Source organism: Hemitrygon akajei, chromosome 18 (genome assembly GCF_048418815.1).
Source record: "Hemitrygon akajei chromosome 18, sHemAka1.3, whole genome shotgun sequence".
NCBI classification, from domain to species: Eukaryota; Metazoa; Chordata; class Chondrichthyes; order Myliobatiformes; family Dasyatidae; genus Hemitrygon; species Hemitrygon akajei.
The window spans coordinates 28,252,652-28,269,394 of NC_133141.1; the positions used below are offsets into that span (position 1 = coordinate 28,252,652).

Below are 16,743 nucleotides of genomic sequence, written 5' to 3' on the forward strand. Positions count from 1 at the left end.
AAACATCAAATGAACAGATCAAATTCTCTTTGATGGGTTCACCGAGGTCAGAACGTTGGCCTGGGACACTACTAAAACTGTCAGCATTTTTCAATAACAAAGCTGCATATTTGTGTGCAGAAGAGACCTCAATTTGCTGTGCAGTTGTTCTTTTAACAGTACAGCACTCCCTCAGAATTGCCCTAAATTACATGCCTGTCAGATGTGATCCCAAGATTTTCTTGAGTCAGAAAGTGCAACAACTAAAGACAACATTTTAGCGCTATATGATTGAATGGCAGTCCGTTCCCCGATCAGCACCAATGCCTGTATCAGTATCACAACATTTTTGACACAGATCAGAGTACTGCACATTTAGAGAATACTAAAATATACGCAATGATACAATAAATCTGACACTTTATATTTTCCAAAGTCTCAGAAAATACAAGAAGCCTTTCTGGTGCTCACCAAGGCTAGGGATGCATTAACATCAAACATTCCCCAGTGAGATATAGGTCACACCCATTCCCAGGAGGTACAGAACAATCTATCAAATGCTCCCTGGACAGGGGTCAGGACAGATTAGACCCATCACAAAACTTTTGTTACTCTGCCCCATCATCAGAAGCTCGCAGAACAGCTGCAATGATGTAAAGCTCTTTTCTTCTACTGTCTCATCAAATGCTCCAGACCTACAGCATAGTTCAGACGTAAAGTATCCTCAAACCCTCCCAGGACAAAGAAAACAAGGACTGGATAAAGAATAACGGTATCTTAACATCTCTTCATAGGGTCTTATCAGCATCCTACAGTCCTAACACTAGAAAAATCCTGTGGCTGCCAACTGAGCTTGCTAATTGCTCTAGAATTGGGATGGTCTTACCCTGTCAGCTAGGCCTTCCCATAGGCCCCTTAAAGACATTGCAGTATTACTAGAACCTGGGGCCTAGAGCCGACCTACTGTTTCACAAAGACTCCTATGAGAAGTCAGTTGTGAATATCCAGTCTGAACTACAGTATTCCTAACTGGACTAGACCATGGGTGGGTCATATACAAATACAGGGGTTAAGATCCCTGTTCCAGTTGACATAGCTTGCAATAACAGGGTAACCATTAGGGATTGCACTCTACCTTCCGACAGACAGCAGGTTCAGAGCGATGGCCGATCCAATCACTTCCTGCATGTCCGAACCGATGATTGCCAGTTCCACCATCAGCCAGAGCAAAATCCGAGGGACCTGGAACATTGACAATACAAACACGATGAAATCACCAATAACAGATACTTGTATAGTATTGCTAACATAAAAGAAATATCAGGGGCTTTCACTTAAGTTTAAACAAAATATAATAATTTGGACCACAAGCCACAGTTGGAGATTATGAGGATGTAGAAACATTTGGTCAAAATGGTCAGTTTTAATGTGTATTCACAGTAGGAGATGAAGTGGTTTTGTGAGGGAATTCAAAATTAATACTTGAGCAGTTAAAAGTGTGGCTACTAATGGTGACATGTTTAAAACTGGGACTGCCCAAGATGGTAGAATTGGATGAGCACAGATACCTTTATGCTGCAGGACTGGAAGAAATGATAGGCTAGAAGGAGCAAGTGTTTCTTAACCAGGAGAGTAAGAAGCACAGGGTACAAATGAAAACAATGGGAAGTAAAGGAGATTTTCTACTCGTCCCACAAGTTTGAAAGAAATCCAAAAGTAACATTAGCAGGAAGCTTGGTGCATAGCTTTCCAAGTTAGAACCATGGAGCTAAATTAAGGAAACTGGGAGATTCAAGTTGGAGGGTTTGCATGCCAAACTCTAACACCATAAATGGCAGTGATACTCAATGTCTTTTATGCACATTTTAAAATGGAGAATAACACTACAAACGTACAAATCCCCATAGCATCTGACGAATTTTATGATCTCGGTCTTGGAGGCTGACGTCAGAACATCCTTCAAGAGGGTGAACCTTTGCAAGGTGCAAGGCTCCAATGGTGTACTGACAGGGTACTGAAAACCTATGCTGACCAACTGGCAGGAGTGTTTAAGGACATCTTCAATCTCTCACTGCCACAATTGGAGGATCTCATCTACATGAATCACACCAGTGCCCAACAGCAGGGAGAGCTGACTCAATGACTGTCGGCCAGTAACACTCACATCTACAGCACATTTTTGTAGCTTTGAGACATTGATTGTGTTGAGAATTAACTCCCAGCTGAACAAGAACCTGGACTGGCTGCAATTTGCTTACCACCGCACCAGGCCTCTGCCATCAGATTTCTGAATGGTCCAGGAGCCCATGGACACTATTTCATTATTCCTTTCTTTTTTGCACAATTTATTTATTTTATTATCATAATTTTATGTCATTGCACTGTACTACTACCAAAAAACATCAGATTTCATGTCATATAAGACAGTGATTATAAATCTGAATCTGACTACTGAAGATCAGAGGTGAGAGATTTTTTTTTTAAAAAAAAGGACATCGGGGGCAGCTTCTTCACACAGAGGGTGGTGCGCATTTGGAATGCCAGAAATAGCGGTTGAGATGGGCACATTAGCAATGTTTAAAAACCATCTAGGTAAGTACATTGACAGGAGACATTGAGATGGCTAAGTGTCAAATGCAGGCAGATGGAACCAGCCCTCTGGGCAACACAGTCGGCATGGACCAGTTGGGTCGAAGCACCAGTTCATGTGCTGTATGGCACTAAGACGGCAGTGCAATTAAGTGTTCCCCATGGGGCTGGAGGAGCACAGCTCCAACCACCCAGGAGAAAGCAGACCCCTGACTGGCTCCCCATCCACTACTCTAAATATTTTCCCCCATCAACACCACTGCTGTGGCTGCGGGCTGCACCATCGACAAAATGTGCTGCAGTTTCTTACCTAGACTAAACAACAACACCTCCCACGCCTGTAACCTTTAACAAGAAAGACAAGGGTAGAGGAGTAGAACTACCTGCAGGTTCCCTTTCAAGTTATACATCATCCTGACCTGAAAATACTTCCCTGGTCCTTCATTGTCACCAGTTTTAAATCCTGGAATTCCCTTCCCAACACCACCATGGGAGCTTCTTCACCAAAATAAGCAGGATTTTATGGTTGAGCCTCACCTTCTCAAGGGCAATGCATACTTGGACTGGTAGAAGGCATTCAAAGAACATACAGAGCATTACAGACTAATGGGGTGGCAGGGGTATCTGGCCCCGTTACGTCCAAGCTGGCGACCTTCCAGCTAGCACAAGGCAAAAAGAAAAGCGTTACAACAAATGCAGAGACCTTAATGTTACAGAAAGCTTCTGGATCAAAGAGGCAGCAGGAGTAAAATTTAAAATGAAATTTGGACAACAAAAGGAGATGCACGAGAATATGTTGGCAGGTGAATTTAGGAAATTGCCAATATATTTTATAAACGCAAGAATCAGAAGTAAATTACTAAGGGCAGATGAGTAAAGTGAACTATCTGAATGTGGAGAGCAAAGACGCACATATACAAGTTCAAGTTACATCTATTATCACAGTACGTACGCAGTATACAACTCTGAGATTCATCTTCTCCAGACAGCCACAAGACAAAGAAAACCATGACAGCCGTTAAAAGAAAAACATCAAACCCCCCCCACCCACAAAAACAAAAAACAAACAGCACAAACGGCAACAAGAACATTAGCCCCCACAGGCACAGAAAGCAAATCATGCAGACAGCAACAAGAACACCAAACCCCAAACCCCAAACCCTCCACACACAAAAAACAATAAACAAATCGCGCAAATGGCAACAAGAACATCAAACCCCCCAAGTTCCAAACCCACCCCGCGTAAAAAACAACAAACAAATCGCACAAACAGCAGCAAGAATATCAAAGCCCAAACCCCCACTGTGTGGAAAAAACAATAGATCTAATTGAATACTTCTCAATCATTTAAGCAGACAAGAGGCAGAATGCAAACACTGACATTAAGATAACTGTGAAGATTTGGAAGTGATAAACACATTATTGGGGCTAGCATCTTTAAAAGTGAACAAGCTGCCAGGTCCACATAAAACACATCTGAGACTCTGAATCGAAGGAAGGAAGGAGCAGGTTCTGATAGGCCGAGTAACAGTGCACCAGTAATGGAAAATTATTGGAAAGAAATTTGAAGTATAGCACAAATCAAGAATAGGCTACTTTAAAACAGGCAGCATAGTCTTGTTGAGATAATTGATTTTTTTAAAAACAGAGATATCAAGAAGAATGATTGAAGGTAGTGCACTTGATTTTATCTATGTGATTAACAAGGGAGACACACACTGGCACAGAAAGTAGTGCTGTTGCCTCATATCTCCGGTGACCTGGGTTTAATCCTGACCTCTGGTGCTGTCTATGTGGAGTTTGCACACATACACTGAGTCCATGCAGGTTTCCTCCAAGTGCTTTCTTTCCCTCCCTCATCCCAAAGATGACCTGGTAGGTTGATTAGCTCATGTAAATGCCCTTAGTGTAGGTTAATGGCAATATCAAAGGGAGTTAATGTGCATGTGTGACAGAGAATGCAGATGGTCTCCTTTGACATTAAAAGTGTAAGATGAGGCAAAAATAGAAACGATCACTCGCTGTTAGGCTGTACACCATCTTTGCGCACCAACTCCTCCGGCACCCATCATAGGCAGCAGCAGAATCCCCGCCAAGTCCAACTCCTTCAGTTTCTCTGCCAATAAGCAACTTGCTGATGGGGTAGACCTTATTGTCCAGCAGGGTCTGGTGACCAAGAAAATTAGAAAGGGTCCAGGTATGATCTCCGGAAAGCTATTTCATGGGCGAAGTGGCAATTCCAGACTGTACTTGAATCAACAAAGGATGGTCGACAGTTGTGGTAGGGCCCGAATATTATCACCTCTTATAAAGCTAAATCAAGTGACAGAGGTAACAACAGGGCTTCGCTTCCAGATGAGCTCAATGCCTTTTATGCTTGCTTTCACTGTCAAAACTTGGAGAAACCATCATGAACTCTCACAGCCCCCTGATGATTGCGATTTCAGTCTCTGAGGCTGACGTGTAAGCAGCCTTCAGGAGAGTGAACCCACAAAAAGCATCTGAGCCAGACGGGGGACCTGGCCAAGTACTAAAACCTATGCTGATCAACTGGCTGGAGTCTTCACTGATATCTTTAATATCTCATTTTGGTAATCTGAGGTACCCACCTGCTTCAAGCGGGCTTCAATCATAATGCGCCTAAAAGAACATGGTAACCTGCCTCAATGACTATTATCCAGTAGCACTTATATCCACAGTGATGAAGTGTTTTCAAAGACTGGTGATGAAACACATCAACTCCTGCCTGAGAAGCGACTTGGATCTGCTCCAGTTCGCCTACCGTCACCACAGGTCTGTGGCAGATAACATCTCATTAGGTCTCCACTCAACTCATGAGCATCTGGACAGCAAAGATGCATACGTCAGGATGCTGTCTATCAACTACAGCTCAGCATTCAATACTATCATCTCCTTAAACCTAATCAATAAGCTTCAAGACCTTGGCCTCATTACCTTCTTATGCAATTGGATCCTCGATTTCCTCACTTGCAGACCCCAGTCAGTTCAGATTGGCAACAACACCTCCTCTATGATCTCCATCAGCACAGGTGCACCACAAGGCTGTTGCTTAGCCCCCTCACCTATTTGCTTTTCACTAAGCACAGCTCCAAAGCCATATTCAAGTTTGCTGACAACACCATTGTCTTAGGCTGAATCAAGGCTGGTGACAAATCAGCATAAAGGAAGGAGACTGAAAATCTGGCTGAGTGGTGCCATAACAACAACCTCTTAATCAATGTCAGCAAGAACAAGGAGCTGATTATTGACTTCAGGAGGAGGAAACCAGAGGTGAGAATTATCCAGAGAACATCCTGGTGAATCTCTTCTGCACTCTTTCTGCATCATTTCTTTACTGTGCTGACTAAAACTACACACAATATTGCAATTGTAATCTAACCCAATATTTTGTACAGCTGCAACGTGGCACCCCCAAATCATACTCATTGCCTTAACCTGTAAAGACACGCATACCAAACCACCTTCTTCAATACCTTATCTATCAGCGTCACAAGGTTAAGTGAGCTATGGACATGCACCCCAAGCTCTGTACATCAAAGCTCATCACTTCATAAGAACATAAGAAATAGGAGCAGGAGTAGGCCATCTGGCCCATCAAACCTGTCCCACCATTCAATAAGATCATGGCTGATCTGTCCGTAAACTCAGCTCCATCTACCTGCCTTTTCCCCATAACCCTTAATTCCCCTACTACAGGGGTGTCAAACTCATTTTAGGTCACGGGCCGGATTGAGCAAAATGCAGCTTCATGCGGGCCGGATCAGTCGGACGCGTACGAACGCAGCTTTCGTTGCCTCCGTTTTTTCAGCCTGCTCTCATGTGTCTCAGTCTCTGCTATAACTACAAAGTGTTTCACTTTACAAATTCCGTTTCTTATGAAGAAGACTGCCGAATAAACACTAAAAACCCTGAAAACCTGGTACCTGAATAAACTCAGCATTAGCCATATCATACGCCATAGGCGCTTCGATTACTGGGGCCAGCTTTAATAGTAATTAGATACTATCTCGCGGGCCAAAGATAATTCCACCGCGGGCCGGATTTGGCCCGCGGGCCTTGAGTTTGACATATATGCCCTACTATGTAAAAACCTATCTAACTGTATCTTAAATATATTTAGTGAGTAAGCCTCAACTGCTTCCCTGGGCAGAGAATTCCACAGATTCACCACTCTCTGGGGAAAACAGTTTCTCCTCATCTCCATCCTAAATCTTCTCCCCTGAATCTTGAGGCAATGTCCCCTAGTTCTAGTCTCACCTACCAACGGAAACAACTTTCCTACTTCTATCTTATCTATCCCTTTCAAAATTTTCATACTTATCTAGATTAAATTTCTCCTACTACCTGTCCGTCCAGCTTCCTTACTGATCTATGCCCTGCTATATCATTAGACAGCCTTCATTATCTAAGACTCCAATTTTTGAGTCATCTGCAAACTTACTAATCAGACCACCTTCAGTCTCACCTAGAGCATTTATATATCTCACAAATAGTAAAGGTCCCATCACCAACCTGAAATAAACCACTGGTTACAGACTACCAGTCAGGAAAACACCCTTCCACTATCTCCTATCACCCAACCTATTTTGGATCTAATTTGTAAACACACCTTGGATCCCATGTGCTTTAACCTTCTGGACCAGCTTACCATGTGGGAACTTATAAAAAGCCTTACTGAAGACCACATCAACTCCACCTACCACATTGCCCTCATCAACTTTCTTCACTTATAAATGCAGATAAGCTTGTTCCAGGTTTTATCTGTGCATACAACAGCTTAACAAAATTATATTCATTGAGTCTCATGGCAGATCTCTTCACTTAGGCAATACCAAGTAGCTAAGAAAGATTAAACCAGCCACAGAGGAATATGATGAAGAGACTATCCAAGACATATTTGAGGAGTGGTGCCTTAGGAAGGCGGTGTCTATCATTAAGGATCCCCACCGCCCAGGACATGCCCTCTTCTCACTGTTACTGTCGGGAAGGAGGTACAGGAGCCCGAAGGCACACACTCAGTGATTCAGGAACAGCTTCTTCCCCTCTGCCATCTGATTCCTAAATGGACAATGAACCCTACCTCACTACTTTTTTTTTTAATTTCTTTTTTCTTTCCACTACTTATTTTAACTTAACTATTTATTCAACATAAACATATATAATGTAATTCAATCTTTTTCTCTATATTTAGTATGTATTTCATTGTACTGCTGCCATAAGGTTAACGAATTTCACGACATATGCCAGTGATATTAAACCTGGTTGTGATTCTGATGAGGAGATTGTGATTTGATGCATTGAAAGGGAGAAGTTTGTTAGGTAGTCTTCTGTTGCTTCAAATTCTCATACTATACAGACACCTGTTGTGAATCATGAATCATGTCTTGAGTTGAATCTCAACAGTACAATACATACCTTTGGATACTGGCTGTGACAGACTTCGGCAAGGTGCATACCCGTTACCACTCCTAAACGTGCAGCTAGCCGCTGCAGCAGCAGGCCTATGATGGTAGCTGTCAGCAGGATCCATAACAACTGCAGAAAGAAAACATCAGACTGAGTATAGTGATAAAATCTACAGTCACTGCTTCACTCTCAAACAAGTGGAGACCGGTTCAACTATTTCATAATACTCCAAAACCTGATCTGGCAACTTGGAGAGTTCTCAAGCATCAAACATAAGAAAAGAATGACTACGACTAAGATTTGTATAACAGACGAGTCCAAAACATTAGTCATCAAATGCTTCAGCCTTCAGGGTAGAATTTTAAGACTGAACGATTTTAGTTTTGTACAAAGCTACAGAAATGTACTAACACAGTTGGGAAATGTCCCTAAAAAAGGGGGTATGAAATGTACCTTAAACCCTGCCACGGCACCAGACTGAAGGTCAGATTCAATGTTTCCTGGGTCCAGATAAGCAATGCTCATAAGAAATCCAGGTCCTGTAAAGGCCCAGAGCTTCCGAAAGCTAAACCGAGTCTAAAGACAAAAAGAAAGAACAGTCAGTTAGACACCAGAGAGCTGAACTTCGAGCATTCTTTTTCATATCAATAAAGATAATAGTCGAGAATTAATTAATTAATTTAACACAGCTCAGAAACAAGCCCTCAGCACAATTTGTCCATGCCAAGGTGCCGTCTTGTGCTATGCCCATTTACCTTGTTACGTACTCCGTAACTGGGTCACTTACCAGCAAAGATAGAGAGGTCCGTTGAAGTCTGATGGTACTATTTTTAACAGTATTTATTGATAAAAATACACAAAAATAATATCAATGCCAACATACAGATAATATACGTCGTCAATACTAAATCTAAAAGCACGGATTTAATAATAATCAATAAGAAATAGCTCTATCGTTGTCTAGGGGATAATATAAAAGTCACTTTAGTTCATTCAAGCTGCAGCTTTTGGTTGGAGAGAGAGAGAGACGGAGGTTTAGAACTTGCCCGGTTTCCTTTGTTATGATGTCGATCCTTCGAAATGTCGTCGGTGGTGATCTCTTCTTTAGCTAAGCCATCTTCCGTGGTAAGGCCTCAATCCCGGGCAACGGGAAAGGACACACGTGGACCTTCCACCGGCTGTCGCTATTAAACGCTGTCACGGGATTCCCAGCGTTTCTCCTCTGGTGCGTCTGAAGGGGCTGTTCCCTCAGACCCTCTTTTATCCTGACTCACAGGGTCTCAGATGTCAATCAGGGTGGAGGGATGCCTCCCCTCAACCAGCCCACTTTTGGTCATTCCCTGAGGGAATCAAATAAATGGCACCATACTCAATACACAATTCCGTCTCCAAGAGACAATGGCCGTTTCCCGTAGCTTTGTATCGCCAAGGGGCCAAGACATTCCAAATGTCTCTCTCTCATTTCCTGGGTCTCCTGACCTGAATTAATAGCGATCTTGCAATTCTCAAAAAGGAGGAGGCTACTTTGGGACCCTTCGACCCCTCAGAGTTGGGCACAGGCGTAACAACCTGTGTTTGTCCCTCTAAACTTTTCCTATCCAGGTATCTGTCCAAATGTCTTTTAAATGTTGTAATTATACCTGCCTCTACCACTTCTTCTAGCAGCTCGCTCCATATACCCAACACCCTCTGTATGAAAAACTTGCCCCTCAAGTTCCCCTTAAATCTTTCCCCTCTCTCTAAATCTCCTCTAGGTTTAGACTACTCTATGCTGGTAAAAGGTCTGTGACCATCCACTTTATCTAAGCTCCACGTGATATTAAAAGCCTCTAAAAAGGCACCTCCGAGCCTCCTTCGCTCCAGGTAAAGCAGTCCCATAAGACCATAAAACATAAGAGCAGAATTAGTCCATTCCGCCCATCAAGTCTACTCTGCTCTTCAATCATGGCTGATTTGTTTTCCCTCTCAACCCCATTCTCCTGCCTTCTGCCCTTAGCCTTTGACGCACTTACAAATCAAGGAAATATCAACTTCCAATTTAAATACACTCAATGAAGTGGCTTCCACAGTCATCGGTGGCAATGAATTCCACAGATTCACCACTTTCTACTAAAGAAATTCTTCCCCATCTCTGTTCAAAAGGAACATCTTTTATAGAAGTTAATAAAATCATGAGGGGCAGATAAGTCTTTTTCCCAGGATGAAGAGTCCAGAAATAGGGGATACAGGGTTTAAGGTGAGAGCAGTAAGATTTAAAGGGGACATGAGGGGCAAGTTTTTCCACAGAGAGAATGGTGAGTATATGGATTGATCTGCCAGAGGAAGTGGGGAAGGTCAGTACAAATATAATGTTTAAAGACTTTTAGGCAGGTACATTGACAGAAAAGGTTCAGAGGGATATGGGCAAATGGAACTTGCTCAAGCGGACACCTTGGTTGGCATGGATAAGCTTTCCTGGTGTACAGCTCCATGCTGCTGGACCTATGTTTCCAGCATTTTCTGATTATCAGATCTCCAGCATCTCCAAGTCTTTTTTTGGGGGTTTTTTTTCAACACGTTAAAAACTCCTGGATCGTGAACCTTCACCTATTTAGAGCAATGTTCTGTATGAGCCCTTTCAATGAGACTACAGTAAAGGTCTCAGAGGAATCTGGACAGGTTGTTAGTTCAACATTTGTATGAGTGACATCTTAAATGCAAGGAGTCTAACAAACCAGGCACTGTTGGAAAGAAGGTTGCCAGGGATTACCTGGTAAAAAGGGGTACTACACAAGTGCATCTGTGAATCTGTGCTCATTTGGGAAGCCTACAGTTCAGTCAAATCCCCGAGCATCCTCCATCTGCACTGGTTGGCTGAAGGAATAGTAGAATTTTCCTCTACTTGGGTCTGGGTACCCTCCCTACACGAGCAACAAACTGTGAAGTATGACATGGATCAATAGCAGTAGCCTGGAGTGGTCCAGAGCAAAATGTGACTCAAGTTCAACTGAGGACAGCTCAGTCATGTGTGTGAGGTTGCAATGAGATCAAAGATCTCACAAAGAAATGCCTATTGAAATATAGCCTGCAAAGGCATTGTTGTAGTTATGGTCATACAGCAGAAAACAGGCCCTTCCGCTCACTGCATCTCCACCGACCGTCAACCGCCAATTTACACTGATCATATTTTATTCTCCTCCATTCCCCTCAACTCCTCCCAGATCCTACCTCACACCCACACATTAGGGGTAATTTACAGCAACAATTAACCCATTGACCTGCACGTATTTGGGATGCGGGAGGAAACGAAAACACCCAGAGGAAACTTACACGGTCACAGTGTGAATGTGTAAACTCCACACCAACAGTGCAAGAGGTCAGCATCAAACCCAAGTCACTGGTGCTGAGAGGCAATGGCTCCGCTAGCTATACCACTGTGCCATCTCCCAAAGCCCACGTAGGAGCATGACTCTTGAAAAGACTGAATGGATACTGCCTTTGGTAGTGAACCCTTCTATACCTCCTCCACATGGCTCTTCGATCATTTCCCCCAAGTTGTGTGGAGAGTGTATTGATCGGCCTAGTACGGGAACGCCAATCCCTTTGAGCGGAAAATCCTGCAAAAGGTAGTGGATTCAGTCCAGTGGATCATGGGTAAAACCCTCCCAACCAATGAGCCCAACTACATGAAACATTGCCGTAGGAAAGCAGCATCCAGCATCAAAGATCCTCTCCACACAGGCCACGCTCTTTTCTCACTGCTGCCATCAGGTAGATGGTAAAAGAGCCTCAGGACTCACACCACCAGTTTCAAGAACAGATACTACCCCTCAACTATCAGGCTCTTGAACAAAAGGGGATAACTACACTCATTCTATTTCTGGTGTTCCCACAACCGATGGTTTCACTTTAAGGACTCTTTATCTTGCTATTTCATGCTCTCTTTATTTATTGCTATTTATTTATATTTGCATCTGCACAGTTTGTGGCTCATTGATCCTGTTTACAGTTACTGTTCTATAGATTTGCTGAGTATACCTGCAGGAAAAAGAACCTCAGGGTTGTATGTGGAGACGCACATGTACTCTGATACTTTGAACTCTGAACTTCAAGGTGAGGAACAGCAGCGGCCACTGTAACTTAGCAAGACCAAGGCTGGGTGATGGATCAAAAGTTCAAGTGGAATGGTGACATCTAAATCGGTGCAGCTCTCACTCACTGATTAATATGCTAGAGTACCAGTCTAGATTATATACACAAGCCATAGGGTAATGCTTGAACCTACAATATTATCTGAGCCGTGCAGGAAGAATCCCAGGCCTCTGTGTAGAATTAATACACAAACTGTGCTCTGGGCTAACAAGGTAAAAGTTGCCAGCATCATAAAGTACTGTGGATCTGCCAAATTCAAGTATTGGAGGATCAAATTCAGTACGGGGGGCGGGGGGGGGGGGGGGGGAGCTTTCAAACTCTCATCATCACACATGACACTCGGAAGCCATTGCAACTCCAAAGGAAATAATGTTTGGATCAGAACTTTCTTCATGAAGTCAAAATGACCTCTTTTACCAAATATTGTACCTGATATGGCAATAAATTAAACAGTTAACAATGAGAAGCTTAGAGACAAATAAGCTGATAAGGTGACAGAAACTGAGTATCGCTACCATGGGTTGCTGGGTGGTGCGGTGCAGAACAGCATGTCCTGTGCTTTATCTAAAAAAAATGAGGGCAGCTCCAATGCCAGAGATTACTTCACATCCACACAATGATCCACTGGCAACAACTTCTTTAATATTTGTTTTACCTTTTAAAGTGATGCTTTCTCCTACAACTTACCAAGTACGTGTTAAGTCCCACATAGGAACAACTACACAAACTAGCAAAGCCCACTAAAATCCCTTGACTGTGCCCTTGGGTTATGGGAGATACATACGCACATCTCTCATAGCTCATTCTTCAGTGACCCTCCAGTGTCTGTGCTTTATTGACAAACATAAACAGGATTTGGATTCCAGGGAAAATCCCCTGACCATATTACAATCACAGGGTGATTACAACATACATATAAAAAAAACACTTAGCTAATGAGTCCATACTTGGTCTAAGTAAGAATAATTGAGTTAATCCCATTTCCCCATCCTCTTCTCACAGCCCTGCAAATCCTTTCCTTTGATATTTATCAGCTCGCTTTTGAACACAACAGTTGACTCTGTCACCACTACCACCTCCTCACAATGCATTGCAAGCCCTCACCCCTCCCTGCATTTTAAACAAAATCCTCATGTCACTTTTGGCTCCTTATCCAACCACCATCATTCTATGTCCTTGAGTTGATGACCCATCGCCAATGTTTCTATCAACTTTGTCATGATTTTAAATACCTTTCTCAGATCCCCGCATAACTTCCTCTATTCCAAAGCCCAGAACCCCAGTTTCTCCCATCTGTTGACTGAACTAAACTCCCTGGTCCCTGGAATCATTTTTGTAAATCTCTTCCACACCCTCTCCAAAGTCTCAATATCCCTTCTAGTGCGGCCCAGAACCAGGTAATACTTCAGTTATGTCCAAACCGTTATTTTATGAAGATTCTTTATGATTTTCTTACAAGTAGTTTATAATCTCTCTTTATGAGGTCCAGAATCCCATACATTTCAAGCATTTTATTAAAACACACTACCACTATCAATGAACTCTGCATATACACCTTCTGTTCTTGTATCCCTTTTAGGATTGAACCTCTTGGTTTATATTGTTGCTTCTTATTCTTCCTTTTAAAATGTGATATACATTTCTCAGCATTAAATTTCATTGACCTGTCTGCCTAGTCAGCCTAATTATCTATCATTCATATCCTCTTCATAACCCAGTACTCCTCCAAGTTGTGTATCTCTTGCAAATCTGGAAATTCTGCATTGTACAGCCAAGATTAAACCAGTAATATGCATTAGAAAAAAAGCTGTGGTGAGGAATTGCTGCTAAGAGCAATACTTTTTGAAAGTACACAAAAACACCAATCACATTTCTCCAATTAATCTTCTATTGTTACATTTAAAGAAGCTACCAGGTTAATTAGACATGACTTACCTTCGATAGTGATCACCAAGACATAAAAAGTATTGATAAATGGGATTAGTCTAGATCATATATGTCAAACTCAAGGCCCGCGGGCCAAATCCGGCCTGCGGTGGAATTATCTTTGGCCCACGAGATAATATCTAATTACTATTAAAGCTGGCCCCAGTAATCGAAGCGCCTATGGCGTATGATGTGGCTAATGCTGAGTTTATTCAGGTACCAGGTTTTCAGGGTTTTTAGTGTTTATTCGGCAGTCTTGCTCGGCAGTCTTCTTCATAAGAAACGGAATTTGTAAAAGTGAAACACTTTGTAGTTATAGCAGAGACTGAGGCACATGAGAGCTGGCTGAAAAAACGGAGGCAACGAAAGCTGCGTTCGCACGCGTCCAACTGATCCGGCCCGCATGAAGCTGCATTTTGCTCAATCCGGCCCGTGACCTAAAATGAGTTTGACACCCCTGGTCTAGATGGATAGTCTATGGAAATGCCCAGCAAATCCAAGTTCCCCAAATTAGAGCACAACCGTCATTAAAGTGACTTTGGAACAGAAGGAAGGAAATGACAAGGTAGTGGAAGATTAGCTCCAGGAAATAAGAAAATGCTTACCGAACTTTCATCAGGAATTGGAATCTTTTCATCCAAATAGGTTTGTGAATTTGCCTCTATTTGATCAGGAGATGCTGGAGGAGTGATGGTGCTGTACCTCATGTAAACGCTATTTTCACCATTGGGTTCTAGCTGTGTTTCTGAAAAGAGAAAGACGGTGACTGAGCCAGCACTCATCACTGACCTTTCAACCCACCGGACTGCTTGTCTAGCACTATAGTTATGGCACTTCAAAATGGTTCCATTACAGCACTCAATGTTTCAGATTCCAATACTTATCCAACTAGATGACTGAATAAATACACTATCATGAATAAGGGTGGGGCCCAGAACTAAAGTGCCAAAGAGAAAAGTACTTCCAATATCACAGAAAGCTATACACAATCATAAAACACGGAAGCACAGAAACAGGCCCTTCAGACCATCTAGTCTGTGCCAAACTCATCTGCCTAATCTCATCAACCTGCACCTAGACCATAGCCCTCCATACCCCTGCCATTCATGTATCTATCGAAGCTTCTCTTAAACGCTGCTAATAAAATCACATCCACCACCTGCACTGGCAGCTCATTCCACACTCTCATTGCTCTCCGAGTGAAGAAATTTCTCTTCATTTTCCCCTTAAATATTTCACCTTTCAACTTTAACCCATGAACTATAGCTCCAGTATCACCCAACCTCAATGGAAAAAGCCTGCTTACGTTTACCCTATCTATACCCCTCATAATTTTGTATCCCTTTAATAAATCTCCCTCATTCTTCTATGCTCTAGGGAATAAAGTCCTAACCTATAACTCAGGTCCTCAAGACCTAGCAACATCCTTGTAAATTTTCCCTGAAAATTATTCAATTTACTTCACACCTGCATGCAGCAAGGTTTAAGCAGCTTAGGCTGATTTGTGGCAAGCAGCAATCACATTACAGGAGTGCTACTCAGTATCCACTACAGACAATCTAACCACCTCCCTTCCATATTCAACAGCATAACTATTACACTGTCCCTCGTCAATGAAGTTCTCTGCTAGGACGGGGGAAAAAACAGGGCAATCATTGGCTAGAAACTCAACCTGCCATGTGAATAACAAACAAGAGATTCTGCTCGAAATCCAAAGTAACACATACAAAATGCAGCAGGAACTCAGCAGGTCAGACATTTCGGGCTGAGACCCTTCATCAGATTTCAGCCCAAAACACTGGCTCTTTGTTCCTCTCCTGCTGAGCTCCTCCAGCATTCTGTGTGTGCTGCTCATTCCATATAAACGCTGTGGCTTTGAGAGCAGGTAAGAGGCTGTGGTGAGCTACTCGCCTTCTGACACCTACAATGCACTAATCAGGAGTGCGATGGAAGACTTGCCTAAACAATTGCAGCTCCAACAGCTCTCAAGGTCTCATCATACCCAGGACAAATCAGTTGTCACCACTTTAAACATTCATGACCTCACCACTGGTGCATAGCAACTGCAATGTTTACCATCCACAATATAGTATAGCTGCGGCAAAAGCACTTCTCAAACCCACAACTACCACCACCAGGGGAATAGCACGCAGGTCACCCCCTGACCTGACTTGGAAACATTGCCATTTCTTCATTGTCACTGGGTCTAAATCCAAGAACTCCTTACCTAACACCACTGCACATTTGCTTTAATAAAGACTGTCACAGTTTGAACAGCATCTTACCATTTCTTCCCAAGGGAGACTGGGGTCAGGCAATAATACAGTGACACACAGACTCCCAAATAACACTGGATAATAATTTTTGTCGAAAGTGCTGCTTCCACAGCATTTTTTTTGTTAATGATAGACCGCTTGAAGCTGAACGCGAGTATAATTTCATACAACTTGTATTGCGTAGGACTTTGGAGAAACAAGAAATTAAACTGTTATTGAATATAATGCATTTAATTGCATAACGGTGCTGACATTTTGCAATAGTTCAAATAAGCTAAAAATGTTTTGTTGATGATTTTCATTTGTACTCAGTGTCTGAGGCTTCTCACTTAAGTGTCCAACAATAATCAGCCAGCATTGGCGGATTCCAGTTGCCCTGATACTGATTCTCCATGACTGCAATGTCCTGGTGAAA

The 16,743-nt window shown here is 42.7% G+C and overlaps 1 protein-coding gene across 4 annotated transcripts in view; it reads right to left on the bottom strand.

Moving 5' to 3' along the window:
- The window catches only part of LOC140741225 (natural resistance-associated macrophage protein 2-like), a 124,014-nt gene that overhangs the window by 59,338 nt on the left and 47,933 nt on the right, over positions 1-16,743 (bottom strand). For 3 of the 4 annotated variants that reach the window (XM_073071182.1, XM_073071181.1, XM_073071183.1), the window contains exons 3-6: positions 14,658-14,797; positions 8,449-8,571; positions 8,005-8,124; positions 1,115-1,221 (exon numbers count right to left, since the gene is read on the bottom strand). In XM_073071182.1, the coding sequence (XP_072927283.1) occupies positions 1,115-1,221; positions 8,005-8,124; positions 8,449-8,571; positions 14,658-14,797 (490 nt within the window). The remainder of the gene's footprint in view (positions 1-1,114; positions 1,222-8,004; positions 8,125-8,448; positions 8,572-14,657; positions 14,798-16,743) is intronic. The other variant, XM_073071184.1, reaches the window with a different exon arrangement.